The following is a 20292-nucleotide window of genomic DNA, read 5'->3' as shown; positions in this document are numbered from 1 at the left end:
AGGTACCATCGAAGACAGTGCTGCCAAAGCAGAGCTACTAAACAGAGCCTTCCGAAATGCATTCACAAAAGAAGACGAAGTAAATATTCCAGAATTCAAATCAAGAACAGCTGCCAACATGAGTAACGTAGAAGTAAATATCCTCGGAGTAGTGAAGCAATTTAAATCACTTAATAAAAGGAAGTCTTCTGGTCCAGATGGTATACCAATTAGGTTCCTTTCAGAGTATGCTGATGCATTAGCTCCATACTTGACAATCATATACAACCATTTGCTCGACGAAAGATTTGTACCCAATGACTGGAAAGATGCACAGATCACACCAATATTCAAGAAAGGTAGCAGGAGTAATCCACTTAATTACAACATTGATATGCAGCAGGATTCTGGAACATATATTGTGTTCGAACATTATGAAAACAGTCTATTGACACACAGTCAACATGGGTTTAGAAAACATCGTACTTGTGAAACACAACTAGCTCTTTATTTGCATGTGTTGAGGGCTATTGACAAGGGATTTCAGATTGATTCCGTATTTCTGGATTTCCAGAAGGCTTTTGACACTGTGTCACACAAGTGCCTTATAGTGAAATTGTGTGCTTATGGAATATCATCTCAGTTATGTGATTGGATTTGTGACTTCCTGTCAGAGAGGTCACAGTTCGTAGTAACTGATGGAAAGTCATCGAGTAAAACAGAAGTGATTTCTGGCATTCCCCAAGTTAGTGTCATAGGCCCTTTGCTGTTCCTTATCTGTATAAACGATTTGGGAGACAATCCAAGCAGTCATCTTAGGTTGTTTGCAGATGACACTGTTGTTTATCAACTAATAAAGTCCTCAGAAGATCAAAACAAATTGCAAAACGATTCAGAAAAGATATCTGAATGGTGTGAAAATTGGCAGTTGACCCTAAATAATGAAAAGTGTGAGGTCATCCACATGAGTGCTAAAAGGAATCTGTTAAACTTCGGTTACACGATAAATCAGTCAAACATAAAGGCCATAAATTCAAATAAATACCTAGGAATTAAAATTATGAACAAATTAAATTGGAAGGAACACACAGTAAATGTTGTGTGTGTGTGCGGGGGAGGGCTAACCAAAGACTGCATTTTATTGGCAGGACACTTAGAAAATGTAACAGATCTACTAAGGAGACTGCCTACACTATGCTTGTCCATCCTCTTTTAGAATACTGCTGTGTGGTGTGGGATCCTTACCAGATAGGACTGACAGAGTACATCAAAAAAGTTCAAAGAGGGGCAGCCCATTTTGTGTTATCATGAAATATGGGGGAGAGTGTCACTGAAATGATACGGGATTTGGGCTGAACATCATTAAAGGCGTTTTTCGTTGCGATGGAATCTTCTCACGAAATTCCCATCACCAACTTTCTCCTCCGAATGTGAAAATATTTTGTTGGCACCAACCTACACAGGGAGAAATGATCACCATGATAAAATAAGGGAAATCAGAGCTCTTACGGAAAGATATCAGTGTTTGTTCTTCCCGTGCGCTATACGAGATTAGAATAATAGAGAATTGTGAAGGTGGTTCGATGAACCCTCTGCCAGGCACTTAAATGTGATTTGCAGAGTATTCATATAGATGTAGATGTAGATATGTTTGATATCAGCAGACTACTTTTTGCCAGGGATGCCCTTTTTGTGTATGCTACAGTGTTTTTATGTCCTCCATGCTTCATTTGCCATGGGTTATTCTGCTTCCTAGGTAGCAAGATTCCTCACTTCATTTATTTCGTGATCACCAATTTTGGTATTAACTTTCTTGTTATTCTCAATTCCACTACTCCTCATTACTTTTGTCTTTTTCTAGTTTACTCTCAATGCTTATCCTGCACTAATTAGACTATTCATTCCATTCAACAGATCCTGTAATTCTTCTTCACTTTCACTGAGGATAGCAATGGCATCAATAAATCTTGTAATTGATGACCTTTCACTCTGAATTTTAATCCCACTCTTGAATCTTTCCTTTATTTCCATCATTGCTTCTTCGATATAGAGACTGAACAGTAGGGGCAAAAGACTGCATCCATATCTTACATCCTCTTTAATCAGAGCACTTTGTTCTTGGTGTTCCAATATTATTGTTCCCTCTTCATTCTTGTACATATTGTATGTTACCAGTCTTTTTCTATAACTTATTTTTATTTTTATCAGAATTTCAAACAACTTGCCACCATTTTGCATTGTTGAATGCTTTTCCTAGGGTGACCAATACTATAGCACGTCTTGATTTTCTTCCGTCTTTCTTCCATTATCAAATGGAACATCAAACCTGCCTCTCTGTTGTCTTTACCTTCCCGAAAGCCAAACCACTCATTATCTAACAGATACTCAATTTTCTTCTACATTTTTCTGCATATTATTCTTGTCAGTAGCTTGGATGCATGGGCTATTAAGCAAATTGTATAGTAGCTGTCACACTTATCTGCCCTTGCTATCTTCAGAATTGTGTGGATGACATTTTTCTGAAAGTTTCATGGAATGTCACCAGTCTAATAGATTATTGTCAACTTGAATAGTCGTTCGATTGCCATTTCCTCAAATTATTTTATAAACTCCAAAGGAATGTTATCTAACCCTTCTGCCTCATTTGATCTCAAGTCTTTCACAGCTATTTTACATTCTGACAATACTGGATCCCCTATTGTCTTCCACACTGACTCCAATTTCTCCTTCTATCATGTCATCAGGTAAGTCCTCCATTTCATAGAGGCCTTCAATATATTCTTTACACCCCTCTGCTCTCTAACACGAATTTAACAGTGGAATTCCTACTGCAATCTTACTATTATCACTCTTACTATAAATAATGTATTGTCTGGTTCCTTAGTAAAGATAACAGGGTGTAAGAATTTATCTAAACATTGTAACTGAATAATAGACATACTTACTAAAAACTAAATTTATTAATTTTGTTACACACTGTCAATTAGTCACTCATCAGACCAGTTGAAATTTAAAAAAAAGACTGAGACAGTTTTAAGTAGATGTTTCATAAATTACCTTTAATTTGAATGCTTCCAGCACTTTCCTGATTTTCCAAGGTTCACAGTTTTCACCCAAAGACAACAGACGCTGTGCCCAGTCCATGCAGTATGAGTTACAGTTAACTTCATCAATTCTCAGTTTTCCTCCAGGACTTCCAGTTTTCAACAAGACCGGTGAATTGTCAGTAGATTCAGCTTTATTAATTGAGCCCAAGTATTGAACAACAGCACAAGAAGAGATGAATCTTCGAACATCAGCTACTGCTTTTGGACCTACATTATCACTCCCCATTACTTTTCTATTCTGCTGTGCCTAAACAACAAAAACTTACATACGCATAAATGAAATAATTAAATACAAACAGTGCTTCATGTAATGTAAATGGAATTTAGACTCTTGTTTACCGAAGAAACACAAAATTGAATAGCATACAATGTAGATGACAGTGCCTGATACTGTTTGACCAAATATATAATTGGCAAAGCATTGACAATATCAGATGACAAAAATATAGTAACGAAAAACTAATTTTTCTGAAGAATATGACAAGCTCATTAGCTGACATACTACAAGCATACTCCTAATTGTAATCAAACAATAATTAATGCAATTATAATATCATGTCACTACAATGATTGTTGAATACACTAACTTGTCCCAACTATTGCAATTAAATTACAGTGCTAGCACAATTCAGTCTCGGAATACAAAGGTTGGTGAGATGCATCATTAAACTAAAAATATAATCAAAGTGAGGGACAGACAAATAACATAAATTGGATATCTTTATTATAGTGCTACCATTCAACTTCCACTATCTACTGTGGAGAATACCAAACTCAACTCTTTTTATCAAGTTTTTGACTAACTTTCCCCTCATACTGCTTTGGTACAACCACTCCTTTCTTTCTTAATCTATTTGAACCACAAAACAAAAGTGCCTTTTAGTAGCCCATAAAATTCAGTGCCACCTTTAGTTATAATTGGCTACATGATGACCATCAAGCACTTCTCAAGTTGGGTGATTTTACTTTCTTATTGCAGTTTCCAGTTTTGACCTTAGTTCCTCAATTTTATATTTATTAACTCATAGTTTTCATAGTGGTGGTGAGTATATAGAGGGTCTACACATGGGTGATGTACTTGAGGACAATATTATGGAAATGGAAGAGGATGTTGATGAAGATGAAATGGGAGATATGATACTGCGTGAAAAGTTTGACGGAGCACTGAAAGATCTAAGTCGAAACGAGGCCCCGAGAGTAGACAACAACCCATTAGAACCACAGATAGCCTTGGGAGAGCCAGCCCCAACAAAACTCTTCCATCTGGTGAGCAAGATGTATGAAACAGGCGAAATACCCTCAGACTTCAAGAAGAATATAATAATTCCAATCCCAAAGAAAGCAGGTGTTGATAGATGTGAAAATTAGTGAACTATCAGTTTAATAAGTCATGGCTGCAAAATACTAACACGAATTCTTTACAGATGAATGGAAAAACTGGTAGAAGCCGACCTTGGGGGAAGAGTTTGGATTCCATAGAAATGCTGGAACACGTGAGGCAATACTGACCCTATGACTTCTATAGAAGATAAGTTAAGGAAAGGCAAACCTACGTTTCTAGCATTTGCAGACTTAGAGAAAACTTTTGACAATGTTGACTGGAATACTCTCTTTCAAATTCTGAAGATGGCAGGAGTCAAATACAGGGAGCAAAAGGCTATTTACAATTTGTACAGAAACCAGATGGCAGTTATAAGAGTCGAGAGGCATGAAAGGGAAGCAGTGGCTGGGAAGGGAGCGAGACAGGGTTGTAGCCTATCCCTGATGTTATTCAATCTGTATATTGAGCAAGCAGTAAAGGAAACAAAAGAAAAATTTGGAGTAGGAATTAAAATCCATGGAGAAGAAACAAAAACTTTGAGGTTCACCGATGACATTGTAATTATGTCAGAGACAGCAAAGGACCTGGAATAGCAGTTGAACAGAATGGATAGTGTCTTGAAAGGAGGATATAAGATGAACATCAACAAAAGCAAAACGAGGATAATGGAATGTAGTCGAATTAAAAAACCGGGCGATGCTGAGGGAATCAGATTAGGAAATGAGACACGTAAAGTACTAAATGAGTTTTGCTATTTGGGGAGCAAAATAACTGATGATGGTCGAAGTAGAGAGGATATAAAATGTAGACTGCCAATGACAAGGAAAGCATTGCTGAAGAGAAATTTATTAACATCGAGTACAGATTTAAATGTCATGAAGTCGTTTTTGAAAGTGTGTATGTTGAGTGCAGCCATGGACAATAAATAGTTTAGGCAAGAAGAGAATAGAAGCTATTGAAATGTGTTGCTGCAGAAGAATGCTGAAGATTAGATGGGTAGATCACATAACTAATGAGGAGGTACTGAACAGAATTGAGGAGAGGAGAAATTTGTGGCATAACTTGACTAGAAGAAGAGATTGGTTGGTAGGACACGTTTTGAGGCATCAAGGAATCACAAATTTAGTATTGGAGGGCAGCGTGGAGGGTAAAAATCATAGAGGGAGACCAAGAGATGAATATACTAAGCAGATTCAGAAGGATGTAGGCTGCAGTAGGTACTGGGAGATGAAGAAGCTTGGACAGGATGGAGTAGCATGGAGAGCTGCATCAAACCAGTCTCTGGACTGAAGACCACAACAACAGCAACATTGAATCCCCTATGTCTGCTTGCTGTGATGTAGGGCACTTTGCTATTGTATTGCTGGACTGCGAAGGTTGGTACACAATAAACCAAATACTGGACCAGTTTTCTCATTGGATTGATGACTTTTTAGCAAATACAACTCAGTACAACATTCTTAACAGGCAGAAATTCTTAGATGTGCTATAACAGTGTTTTAGGGGACTATTACTGTTCGTTGTTCTAAATATCAAAATCTCAGTGAGGTTAATAACATCTAATATCAATATATACAGGGTAGCTGCAATGCCAGAAAATTTTATTGAATTCCAAACAATGGAAAATCCCAGGATGGAATGTAACAATATTATAAGCAGGATAGTTGCTACTCACCATATAGCGGAGATGTTGACTCACAGATACACACAACAAAAAGACCATCACAATTAAAGCTTTGAGCCTGGCGTTTGTCAACAATAGACACACATATGCGCACACGCCCCCCCCCCCCCACACACACACACACCCAAGCGTGCACACACACGTTATCGCAACTCACACACGACTGCAGTCTCTGTGGTTTCAGCTGCCTGAGACTGCAGTCGTATGTGTGACTTGCATTTGCATGATTAGATTAGATTAGATTAGATTAGTACTAGTTCCATGGATCATGAATACGATATTTCGTAATGATGTGGAACGAGTCAAATTTTCCAATACATGACATAATTAAGTTAATTTAACAACATACTTAAGTTAATATAACAACTTTTTTATTTTTTTGTGTTTTTTTATTTTTTAAATATTTTTTCTTTTTTTCTTAATTTATATCTAAAAATTCCTCTATGGAGTTGAAGGAGTTGTCATTCAGAAATTCTTTTAATTTCTTCTTAAATACTTGTTGGTTATCTGTCAGACTTTTGATACTATTTGGTAAGTGACCAAAGACTTTAGTGCCAGTATAATTCACCCCTTTCTGTGCCAAAGTTAGATTTAATCTTGAATAGTGAAGATCATCCTTTCTCCTAGTATTGTAATTATGCACACTGCTATTACTTTTGAATTGGGTTTGGTTGTTAATAACAAATTTCACAAGAGAGTATATATACTGAGAAGCTACTGTGAATATCCCTAGATCCTTAAATAAATGTCTGCAGGATGATCTTGGGTGGACTCCAGCTATTATTCTGATTACACGCTTTTGTGCAATAAATACTTTATTCCTCAGTGATGAATTACCCCAAAATATGATGCCATATGAAAGCAATGAGTGAAAATAGGCGTAGTAAGCTAATTTACTAAGATGTTTATCACCAAAATTTGCAATGACCCTTATTGCATAAGTAGCTGAACTCAAACGTTTCAGCAGATCATCAATGTGTTTCTTCCAATTTAATCTCTCATCAATGGACACACCTAAAAATTTGGAATATTCTACCTTAGCTATATGCTTCTGATTAAGGTCTATATTTATTAATGGCGCCATACCATTCACTGTACGGAACTGTATGTACTGTGTCTTATCAAAATTCAGTGAGAGTCCATTTACAAGGAACCACTTAGTAATTGTCTGAAAGACAGTATTAACAATTTCATCAGTTAATTCTTGTTTGTCAGGTGTGATTACTATACTTGTATCATCAGCAAAGAGAACTAACTTTGCCTCTTCATGAATATAGAATGGCAAGTCATTAATATATATTAAGAACAACAAAGAACCCAAGACTGGCCCTTGTGGAACCCCATTCTTGATAGTTCCCCAGTTTGAGGAATGTGCTGATCTTTGCATGTTATGAGAACTACATATTTCAACTTTCTGCACTCTTCCAGTTAGGTACGAATTAAACCATTTGTGCACTATCCCACTCATGCCACAATACTTGAGCTTGTCTAGCAGAATTTCATGATTTACACAATCAAAAGCCTTTGAGAGATCACAAAAAATCCCAATGGGTGGTGCTCGGTTATTCAGATCATTCAAAATTTGATTGGTGAAAGCATATATGGCATTTTCTGTTGAAAAACCTTTCTGGAAACCAAACTGACATTTTGTTAGTACTTCATTTTTACAGATATGTGAAGCTACTCTTGAATACATTACTTTCTCAAAAATTTTGGATAAAGCTGTTAGAAGGGAGATTGGATGGTAATTGTTGACATCAGATCTATCCCCCTTTTTATGCAAAGGTATAACAATAACATATTTCAGTCTATCAGGGAAAATGCCCTGTTCCAGAGAGCTATTACACAGGTGGCTGAGAATCTTACTTATCTGTTGAGAACAAGCTTTTAGTATTTTGCTGGAAATGCCATCAATTCCATGTGAGTTTTTGCTTTTAAGCAAGTTTATTATTTTCCTAATTTCAGAGGGAGAAGTGGGTGAGATTTCAATTGTATCAAATTGCATAGGTATGGCCTCTTCCATTAACAGCCTAGCATCTTCTAATGAACACCTGGATCCTACTATATCCACAACATTTAGAAAATGATTATTAAAAATATTTTCAACTTCTGACTTTTTGTTCGTAAAGTTTTCATTCAATTTTATGGTAATACTGTCTTCCTCTGCTCTTGGTTGACCTGTTTTTCTTTTAATAATATTCAAAATTGTTTTAATTTTATTATCAGAGTTGCTGATTTCAGAAATTATACACATACTCCTGGATTTTTTAATAACTTTTCTTAATATAACACAGTAGTTTTTATAATGTTTGATAGCTTCTGGGTCACTACTCTTTCTTGCTGTCAGATACATTTCCCTTTTCCGGTTACAAGATATTTTTATACCCTTAGTAAGCCATGGTTTGTTACAAGGTTTCTTACGAGTATATTTAACTATTTTCTTGGGGAAGCAGTTTTCAAATGCATTTACAAAAATGTCATGAAATAAATTATATTTTAAATTGGCATCAGGTTCACGGTACACCTCATCCCAGTCTAACTACTGTAGGCTTTCCCTGAAATTTGCAATTGTTAAATCATTGACTGAACGTACTACTTTGGAGGACTGTTTAGTACTGCTGAATGGAGCTATGTCATATATTGTAATTAGCTGTGCACCATGATCAGAAAGACCATTCTCAACAGGCTGAGCATTTATCTGGTTAAACTTATCTTGGTCTACAAAGAAGTTATCTATCAGTGAGCTGCTATCCTTTACCACCCGAGTAGGAAAATCAATAACGGGTGTCAAATTGAAAGAACCGAGTAATACTTCAAGGTCATTTTTCCTATTACCCTCTTTCAGAGAATCTACATTGAAGTCCCCACAAATAATAATATGCTTCCCCCTGTCTGACAGATAGCACAACAAGGAGTCCAAATTTTTCAGAAATAGATGAAAATTTCCTGATGCGGACCTATATTCAGTTACAATTATGTGTGTGTGTGTGTGTGTGTGTATGCTGAAGAGAAATTTATTAACATCGAGTACAGATTTAAATGTCATGAAGTCGTTTTTGAAAGTGTGTATGTTGAGTGCAGCCATGGACAATAAATAGTTTAGGCAAGAAGAGAATAGAAGCTGTTGAAATGTGTTGCTGAATGTGTGTGTGTGTGTGTGTGTGTGTGTGTGTGTGTGTGTGTGTGTGTATGTGTGCGTGTGCGTATGTGTACGTGCGCGCGCGCATGTGTGTCTGTTGCTGACGAAGTCCAATGGGCGGAAGCTTTAACTGTGAAAATCTTTTTGTTGTTCCTATCTGCGACTCAGCATTTCTGATATTTAGTGAATTACAGGAAGACTTGCAGAGGATTGATGCTTTGTGCAATGACTGGCAGTTGACCCTCAACATAAACAAATTTGTATCATACATAAATAAATGGAAAAACTCATTATTGTTTGATTACAAAATTGGCAATCAATCATTGGAAATCTTTAAATATCCAGAAAGGAAATTCAATTAGTCAGTGATGGAGATACACTATGTGATCAAAAGTATCCGGACACCCCCACAAACATACATTTTTCATATTAGGTGCATTGTGCTGCCTCATATTGCCAGATACTCCATATCAGTGACCTCAGTAGTCTTTAGACATCATCAGAGAGTAGAATGGGGCGCTCTGCAGAACTCACGGACTTCAAACGTGGTCAGGTGATTGTCTGTCACTCGTGTCATATGTCTGTATGCGAAATTTCCACACTCCTAAGCGTCCCTAGGTCCACTGCTTCTGATGTGGTAGTGAAGTGGAAACATGAAGGGACACGTACAGGCAGGCCTTGTCTGTTAACTGGACAAAACCAACAACAGTTGAAGAGGGTCGTAATGTATTATAGGCAGATATCTATCCAGACCATCACACAGGAATTCCAAACTGCATCAGGACCCACTGCAAGTACTACAATGGATTTCATGGTCGAGCAGACGCTCATAAGCCACACATCACAGCGTTAAATGCCTAACGATACCTCGCTGGGTGTAAGGAGCGTAAACATTGGATGATTGAACAGTCTTCCCCCATGAACCATGGACCTTGCCGTTGGTGGGGAGGCTTGCGTGCCTCAGCGATACAGATGGCCGTACCGTAGGTGCAACCACAACGTAGGGGTATCTGTTGAGAGGCCAGACAAACATGTGGTTCCTGAAGAGGGGCAGCAGCCTTTTCAGTAGTTGCAGGGGCAACAGTCTGGATGATTGACTGATCTGGCCTTGTAACATTAACCAAAACGGCCTTGTTGTGCTGGTACTGCGAACGGCTGAAAGCAAGGGGAAACTACAGCCGTAATTTTTCCCGAGGACATACAGCTTTACTGTATGATTCAATGATGATGGCGTCCTCTTGGGTAAAATATTCCGGAGGTAAAATAGTCCCCCATTCGGATCTCCGGGCGGGGACTACTCAAGAGGACGTCGTTATCAGGAGAAAGAAAACTGGCATTCTACGGATCGGAGCGTGGAATGTCAGATCCCTTAATCGGGCAGGTAGGTTAGAAAATTTAAAAAGGGAAATGGATAGGTTAAAGTTAGATATAGTGGGAATTAGTGAAGTTCGGTGGCAGGAGGAACAAGATTTTTGGTCAGGTGATTACAGGGTTATAAATACAAAATCAAATAGGGGTAATGCAGGAGTAGGTTTAATAATGAATAAAAAAATAGGAGTGCGGGTTAGCTACTACAAACAGCATAGTGAACGCATTATTGTGGCCAAGATAGACACAAAGCCCATGCCTACTACAGTAGTACAAGTTTATATGCCAACTAGCTCTGCAGATGATGAAGAAATTGATGAAATGTATGACGAGATAAAAGAAATTATTCAGGTAGTGAAGGGAGACGAAAATTTAATAGTCATGGGTGACTGGAATTCATCAGTAGGAAAAGGGAGAGAAGGAAACATAGTAGGTGAATATGGATTGGGGGGAAGAAATGAAAGAGGAAGCCGCCTTGTAGAATTTTGCACAGAGCATAACTTAATCATAGCTAACACTTGGTTCAAGAATCATAAAAGAAGGTTGTATACCTGGAAGAATCCTGGAGATACTAATAGGTATCAGATAGATTATATAATGGTAAGACAGAGATTTAGGAACCAGGTTTTAAATTGTAAGACATTTCCAGGGGCAGATGTGGATTCTGACCACAATCTATTGGTTATGAACTGCAGATTGAAACTGAAGAAAGTGCAAAAAGGTGGGAATTTAAGGAGATGGGACCTGGATAAACTGAAAGAACCAGAGGTTGTAGAGAGTTTCAGGGAGAGCATAAGGGAACAATTGACAGGAATGGGGGAAAGAAATACAGTAGAAGAAGAATGGGTAGCTCTGAGGGATGAAGTAGTGAAGGCAGCAGAGGATCAAGTAGGTAAAAAGACGAGGGCTAATAGAAATCCTTGGGTAACAGAAGAAATATTGAATTTAATTGATGAAAGGAGAAAATATAAAAATGCAGTAAATGAAGCAGGCAAAAGGGAATACAAACGTCTCAAAAATGAGATCGACAGAAAGTGCAAAATGGCTAAGCAGCGATGGCTAGAGGACAAATGTAAGGATGTAGAGGCTTGTCTCACTAGGGGTAAGATAGATACTGCCTACAGGAAAATTAAAGAGGCCTTTGGAGAGAAGAGAACCACTTGTATGAATATCAAGAGCTCAGATGGCAACCCAGTTCTAAGCAAAGAAGGGAAGGCAGAAAGGTGGAATGAGTATATAGAGGGTTTATACAAGGACGATGTACTTGAGGATAGTATTATGGAAATGGAAGAGGGTGTAGATGAAGATGAAATGGGAGATACGATACTGCGTGAAGAGTTTGACAGAGCACTGAAAGACCTGAGTCGAAACAAGGCCCCGGGAGTAGACAACATTCCATTAGAACTACTGATGGCCTTGGGAGAGCCAGTCATGACAAAACTCTACCATCTGGTGAGCAAGATGTATGAGACAGGCGAAATACCCACAGACTTCAAGAAGAATATAATAATTCCAATACCAAAGAAAGCAGGTGTTGACAGATGTGAAAATTACCGAACTATCAGTTTAATAAGCCACAGCTGCAAAATACTAACACGAATTCTTTACAGACGAATGGAAAAACTGGTAGAAGCGGACCTCGGGGAAGATCAGTTTGGATTCCGTAGAAATGTTGGAACACGGGAGGCAATACTAACCTTACGACTTATCTTAGAAGAAAGATTAAGAAAAGGCAAACCTACGTTTCTAGCATTTGTAGACTTAGAGAAAGCTTTTGACAACGTTAACTGGAATACTCTCTTTCAAATTCTGAAGGTGGCAGGGGTAAAATACAGGGAGCGAAAGGCTATTTACAATTTGTACAGAAACCAGATGGCAGTTATAAGAGTCGAGGGGCATGAAAGGGAAGCAGTGGTTGGGAAAGGAGTGAGACAGGGTTGTAGCCTCTCCCCGATGTTATTCAATCTGTATATTGAGCAAGCAGTGAAGGAAACAAAAGAAAAATTCGGAGTAGGTATTCAAATTCACGGAGAAGAAGTAAAAACCTTGAGGTTCCCCGATGACATTGTAATTCTGTCAGAGACAGCAAAGGACTTGGAAGAGCAGTTGAACGGAATGGACAGTGTCTTGAAAGGAGGATATAAGATGAACATCAACAAAAGCAAAACGAGGATAATGGAATGTAGTCAAATTAAATCGGGTGATGCTGAGGGAATTAGATTAGGAAATGAGACACTTAAAGTAGTAAAGGAGTTTTGCTATTTAGGGAGTAAAATAACTGATGATGGTCGAAGTAGAGAGGATATAAAATGTAGACTGGCAATGGCAAGGAAATCGTTTCTGAAGAAGAGAAATTTGTTAACATCAAATATAGATTTAAGTGTCAGGAAGTCGTTTCTGAAAGTATTTGTATGGAGTGTAGCCATGTATGGAAGTGAAACATGGACGATAACCAGTTTGGACAAGAAGAGAATAGAAGCTTTCGAAATGTGGTGCTACAGAAGAATGCTGAAGATAAGGTGGGTAGATCACGTAACTAATGAGGAGGTGTTGAATAGGATTGGGGAGAAGAGAAGTTTGTGGCACAACTTGACTAGAAGAAGGGATCGGTTGGTAGGACATGTTTTGAGGCATCAAGGGATCACAAATTTAGCATTGGAGGGCAACGTGGAGGGTAAAAATCGTAGAGGGAGACCAAGAGATCAATACACTAAGCAGATTCAGAAGGATGTAGGTTGCAGTAGGTACTGGGAGATGAAGAAGCTTGCACAGGATAGAGTAGCATGGAGAGCTGCATCAAACCAGTCTCAGGACTGAAGACCACAACAACAACAACAACGATTGAACAGTGGAAAAACGTTGTGTGGAGTGATGAATCATGGTACACAATGTGGCGATCTGATGGCAGGGTGTGGGTATGGCGAATGCCTGGTGAATGTCATCTGCCAGCGAGTGTAGTGTCAACAGTAAATTTTGAAGGCGGTGGTGTTATGGTGTGGTCGTGTTTTTCATGGAGGGGGCTTGCACCCCTTGTTGTTTTGCGTGGCACTATCACAGCACAGGCCTACATTGATGTTTAAAGCACTTTCCTGCTACCCACTGTTGAAGAGCAATTTGGGGATGGCTATTGCATCTTTCAACACAACTGAGCACCTGTTCATAATGTATGGCCTGTGGCGGAGTGGTTACATGACAATAATGCCCTGTAATGGACTGGCCTGCACAGAATCTTGACCTGAATCCTATAGGACACCTTTGGGACGTTTCGAAACACCGACTTCATGCCAGGCCTCACTGACCGACTTCGATACCTCTCCTCAGTGCAGCACTCCATGAAGAATGGGCTGCCATTCCCCAAGAAACCTTCCAGCACCTGACTGAATGTATGCCTGTGAGAGTGGAAGCTATCATCAAGGCTAAGGGTGGGCCAACACTATATTGAATTCCAGCATTACCTACGGAGGGAGCCACGAACTTGTAAGTCATTTTCAGCCAGGTGTCTGGATACTTTTGATCACATAGTGTATCTTACATACTTCTCTCTTAAAGGTTTCTTAAGTTTTGCTCATCAGCCTAGGACCATTACTAGTGAAGATTAATAGCATAAATGGATAAGATCTAAAGGAGAACACTGTATGTCATTACATTGTATCTTTTGTTACAGTTACATGTCCCTTTAGAAAGTGCAAGAACATCACAGAGATGCTCATCCAAGCTCTTGTGCACCACGCATACTTGTTAAAATTTTGAGAGCACAGATTCCAGAAACAGTCAAGCAATAATTCACTACCTGCACATAAATATATCTCTCAAAATAATTATTATGGTAAAAATCAGAACAATTCAAGTTCATTTGAAGCTTCACCGACCAGTTTTCTTCCTACACACTGTTTGTAAATGGATATAAAATGGGAGAAATGAAAGTGGTAGCCACAAAGTGGCCTACTGAAGCAAATATACTGTTTACTTGAACACTTCCAATACATGTCACCTGAGAACTAAGGTAAGATAAGGTAGGGTGTGAAAAAGCTGCCAATGATTCCTTCTCTATCTGTCCTTCAGCTACCATCACCCTCTTCCAAAATACACCCTTCACTACTTTCTGTAAAGTGCCATACCAGAAAAATACCTGGTATTTTTATCTCTTTCTATCCCCATCCCTTCTCCCCCCCTCCTCCCCCCCCTCTCCTCTCTCTCTAAGGAATTTGCGTCCCATAAAGCCTCTTAATTTTTCTATGTAACCAATTTCTGATTTTTATATTGTGCTTTTATGCTCTATTTTGATTAATTTTCTGCTACTTTTTTTCTATTTCTTTTGTCTCAGCAAAGATTAAACAAATCAAGGGTGAGCTGTCTGCCACATCTGAAGCCACAGAGCTTGGGTCCTTAAGTTGTAACATGAATACTGAGATCAAACAAACTGATGATAAAATTACAATGTGCTTCTATGCACAGCTTTACACCAGTTCAGGGCACAAGCCAATGTGAAGTCTAATGGCAACTGGAGACAAGATGTATTTGACAGCCATAACAACTGAAGATTACCCTCATTGTCACGCAGATAATTGGATGGTATCTGAAATACATCTCTGTCTGCACCCAACTCAACATATATTACGCCATCAATATACCTGGTAACCAGATAGAATATGATCGATTCTCAAAGTTTTTTTTTCTTTTTTTTCATGTATATTATTCATTATAAAATGTCATTTACAAGTCACATAAACGGAAGCACGCAGAGTACTTATCAATGCACCATCTCTGACATACTTTCTCAGATGCATCCTCTGTTACCTTTGTTTACCCCCGTCCTCACTAAAAGTGGATCTCTCTCATTCTAATGTCTGAGTGACCTGCCCTCCTTCTAACCTTCCCCATCCTATTCCCTCTTTCGCCTAAGAAAGTAACTAATAGTTTTGCAAGCTACGATAGTCTCACGTAGAAGTCTCACGTATTTCTACATGTGTCAATCTCTAGTGCTAAATATTTTTCCAACTGAATGTAAATCCTGAACCGCAGAATAACACATATATTATTACTTGTAAAGGTAGGGTTTTTTTTGTATAATGTCCAATGGAGCATTTAAACAAAATGAAAAAGGACATCCAAAGATAATAATATATACCAGCTGAAGAAGAATTGCAACTTCTTCTCCCATAGCGTTAAGTACACGGCACACATAATAAACACAGTCTGCCAGCCATGTTGATAATTCTGCATGCAGTCCTTTGGGAAATTCTGTCTGCAACAAAAGACAAAAAGCACACATTCACCATACCAAACAACTGTTAGGATTCATATTATAACCACTAAATTTAGAGAAAAAAAACTATGCACAGAAAGGTTATTATTGTAGTTCACTAACAATTTGTTTGATTCATAGATCTTCGTTACTTTTTGCTATAAAATCTCAAAGAGCTTTTATGAATGAAAAGTATATCTAATAGAAAATAAATGTTCATACTGATATCCACAATTTAAAATACAGAGCTAAACAATGTGTAATAAAAGTACGTTACTAGTTTTAAGTTTATTTTCTTTAACTTATATTTTCTCTATCACTGAAATGGGTCAGTGCAATTTTATAACATTTGAAATCATCCTTTCTTGAGCTCTCTTCCATTTAAGGGTGTCTCTGTTTTTCTACAGGAAATAAACTTCGTTTCATAAGACTTTTTTTAAAATTTATTCTGCAATTTCTTCACCGACTTGTATGTGACTTTTACAGTTACATTTCTGTAGCATAACATCACGTACTGTCAGTCCGGTTAAGACCCCCATGAATGGTTTGAGCAAAAGATAAATTTTGTATAACTCACAATCCTCCTGCAGTGCTTATGTTTCATACGAACAAATAGCAGAGGCTCAAATAGGCAGAGAGACAATGCCCAATAAAAATCCTTGGATTATGTGTGAGACGTTAAAATAAATGACAAAAGAAGAAAATTAAAAATTCAGAAAATGAAACAGGAAAAAGGGAATATGGATGTCTAATGAGTGCAAAATGGCATAGCAGGAACTGCTACAAGAGAAATGCAAAGCTGTAGAAGCATTCATGAAAAAGAAATACTGCATTTAGAAAAACTGAGGGAAATTTTGGAGAAATGAAAAGCAGCTATAAGAATATCAAGAACTCAGATGCCATGCTGGTGCTAAGCAAAGAAAGGAAAGCTGAAAGGTAGAATGAACACATAGAAGCACTATTGAAGGGAAACAAACGTGAAGACAAAATTATAGAAATGGAACATGAAGTAAATGAAAATGTGATGTGGGATAGTGATACTACAAGAAGAATTTGACATAGCACCGAAAGGCCGAACTTGAAACAAGGGCCCTTGACTAGATGCCATTCCTTCAGAATTACTGAAATCCTTGGGAGACCCAGTTATGACAAAACTATTCCACCTGGTATCTAAGATTATGAGGGTAAGAGGGTAAGTCAATTATTACCCGCAATCTAGTTATATTTTTGTTTATTTTGATAGTACTGTCATTTTACGTTGATGACACTTGCTTTGTTTACTTGTTATTATATCTTTGCAATTTAGGTTAGTTTCGTTATCACTGCCGTGCTGTTAATCACAGCTGCTCCGATGTCTCTTTGCACCAAAGAAGAGCAATGTTCAGTGATCCGTTTTTTGTAGGAGGAAGGTGTATCAGGGGCTGAAATTCATGGAAGACTTTCGGCAGAGTATGTGAACAGTGTTTTGCCACAACGGAGTGTCTACAAATGGATTGAAAAATTCCAAAATGGTCGCAGAACTGTTACGCACGATGAAGGAGCCAGACACGGTTTACCGCCACAAATGACGAAACCATTGAGCGTTCACGTAAAATGATTCTCTTAGACAGACAATTAACTATTGACAAAGTGGTACATCGTCTGCAAATCAGTCACGGTTCTGCCTACGAAATCACCCATAACAGACTTGAGTTTCATAGAGTTTGTGCAAGATGGGTCCCAAAACTACTGACACAGTTGCATAAACAAATGGGCTTGGACATCTGCAAAGAACATTTGGATCGCTATGGTAACGAAGGGGACAACTTCTTAGATAGGATCATTACTGCTGACGAGACATAGATTCATCATTATGAGCCGGAGAGTAAACGGCAGAGTATGGAATGGAAACATCCAAATTCGCCATGCAAGAAAAAGTTCAAGACCCAACTATCTGCAGAAAAACTGATGCTTACGGTTTTTTGGGGTGCACAAGGTTCAGTACTGGAATATTATGGGGAAAGGGGCACGACAATAAACAGTGTATGTTACAGTGAGATGCTTACTGCCAAGCTAAAGCCTGCAATTCGAAGCAAACGCCAAGGATTGCTGTCAGAAGGAGTTGTGTTGTGTTGTGTTGTTGCATGACAATGCCCGTCCGCATAATGCTGCTCACACTGCTGAAATGCTCCAGAAACTCAAACATTAAGTACTGGATCATCCTTCATATAGTCCCAATCTTGCTCCTTCTGACTATCACTTGTTTGGTCCATTCAAACAGGCATTAAGGTGGCGTCGATTTGCCTCGGACGAAGCAGTGAAAGATGCGGTGAATTCCTGGCTCGCAGCTCAATCGAGAACCTTCTTTTATGAAGGCATCAGGAAGTTTATACAATGATGAACCAAGGGCATTGAAATGCAAGGAGACTATGTCGAAAAATGATGTTCTTGTAAGTTTACTACTTGATTACAATAAAATTTTATAACTACTTTGCGGATAATAATCGACTTACCCACGTAGATAAGACAGGCAAAATCCCATTGAACTTCAAGAAAAATGCAACAGTTACAAAGAAGGTAAGTGTCAACAGGTGTGTATATTACAGAAACATTAAGTTGTTAATCCACCATTGTAAAATACAGACACCAATTACTAACATTAGAATGCAAAAACTGGTAGAAGCTGACCTCAGGAAAGATAAGTCTGGCTCCTGGAGAAATGTGGGCACTTGTGAGGCAATACTGACCCTATGACTTACCTCAGATTATAGATTGAAGGCGATTGTACATTTACGGCATTTGTAGATTTGGATACAATGTTGATTGCACTACACTTTTCAAAATATTGAAGACATCAAGAATGAAATGCAGAGAGCAAAAGGTTATCAACAATTTGTACAGAAATCAGACCGCAGTTATAAGAGTAAACTGGCATGAAAGGGAAGTGGTAGTTGAGAAGGATGTAAGGTAGGGTTATTATGTTACAAGATGTTACTCAGTCTGTACATTGAGGAGCAAGATGTGATGGAAACCAAGGAGAAAATTTCGATAGGAGATTGAAGTTCAGGGAGAAGAATAAAAAACTTTGTGGTCTGGTGATTACACTGTTTTTCTCTGAGAGATAGTAAAGTACTAGGATGGTCAGTTGAGCAAAATGGTTATTGCCTTGAAAATAAGTTACCAAATGAATGCCAACAAAAGTAAAATAAGGGAGATATTAAGTCGCAGACTGGCGCAAGTTACCAAATGAATGCCAACAAAAGTAAAATAAGGGAAATATTGAGTCGCAGACAGGTGCAACAAAAAGCCTACTGAACATGTAAGCTTTCAGCCAGAAAGCCTTCTTCTGAAATAGACACCACACACACACACACACACACACACACACAGTGAGACCAAAGCCTCAGCAGCCAGAGGCAATGGTCATGCATTTGTGAGCTGGACTTGTGTGTGTGTGTGTGTGTGTGTGTGTGTGTGTGTGTGTGTGTACTTCAGAGGAAGGCCTTCTGGCCAGAAGCTTGTGTTTTTAGTAGTCTTTTTATTCTGCCTGTCAGCTATCCAACATCTACACTATGTCGTGAGTATCAATCTATCCTTTTCATAATAGTGGCATTATTCCATCCTGGATTTTCCATTGTTTACAAGTAAAATACTTATAACGGAAATCAGATGACATTAAGGATACTGAATTAGGAAACAAGATGCTAAAAGCAGAATATTAGTTTTCTCATAAAGTGATGGCAGAACACACACATAAAAGAAGGTTATAATTAGACAAGCTTTAGGAGCCAGTGCCCCCTACTTCAGGCGGAGGGGTTGAAGAGGAAGAAAGAGGGTTGAAGGAAAAAGACTGGACGGGTCTAGGAAAAGGGGCAGACTTGGCAAAAGTCACCCAGGAACACGGGTTAGCGGAGTCTTACCAGACAGAATGAGAGTCTCTCCTCCTCGTCCTGTGTAGTAAGTCTCTCCTGACCCGCAGTTCTGGGTGACTTTTCTGAAATTTACCCCTTCTCCTAGACCTCTGGAGCCCTTTTCCTTCATCCCTCTTTCTTCCCCTTCATCCCTTCTGTCTGAAGAAGAAGCCACTGACTCCGAAAGGTTGCCTAATTGTAACCTTTCATGTGTGTTCTGCCGCCGCTTGGTGAGTGGATTTTTGATCTATCCAGTTACATTACGTTGTCAAAAATTGAGTGTTTTCATTGTTATAGTATATGAGTTTTCATACTCAGAGAGGGAAAAAAATGAAGTGGCTGAAAAGGGAGAACAGAAAATGCAGACTGGCAATAGCAAGAAGAGAATTTATGAAAATAAGATATCTATTAACATCTAACATAAATTTAAATGTTAGGCAGTCTTTTAAAATTATTTGTCTGGAGTGTAGCATAATTGTTCTTGTTGTGGTTTTTAGTCTGAAGACTGGTTTGATGCAGCTCTCCATACTACTCTATCTTTTGCAAGCCTTATCACCTC

General features: G+C 38.4%; 1 protein-coding gene across 2 annotated transcripts in view; it reads right to left on the bottom strand.

Moving 5' to 3' along the window:
- The window catches only part of LOC126194783 (protein Njmu-R1-like), a 101881-nt gene that overhangs the window by 21161 nt on the left and 60428 nt on the right, over window positions 1–20292 (bottom strand). For both annotated transcript variants that reach the window (XM_049933082.1, XM_049933083.1), the window contains exons 5-6: window positions 15727–15843; window positions 3037–3333 (exon numbers count right to left, since the gene is read on the bottom strand). In XM_049933082.1, the coding sequence (XP_049789039.1) occupies window positions 3037–3333; window positions 15727–15843 (414 nt within the window). The remainder of the gene's footprint in view (window positions 1–3036; window positions 3334–15726; window positions 15844–20292) is intronic.

The sequence above is a fragment of the Schistocerca nitens genome, chromosome 7 (genome assembly GCF_023898315.1).
Source record: "Schistocerca nitens isolate TAMUIC-IGC-003100 chromosome 7, iqSchNite1.1, whole genome shotgun sequence".
NCBI classification, from domain to species: domain Eukaryota; kingdom Metazoa; phylum Arthropoda; class Insecta; order Orthoptera; family Acrididae; genus Schistocerca; species Schistocerca nitens.
Note: the sequence above shows the minus strand (reverse complement) of the source record. Positions and strands in the feature narration are given on the sequence as shown.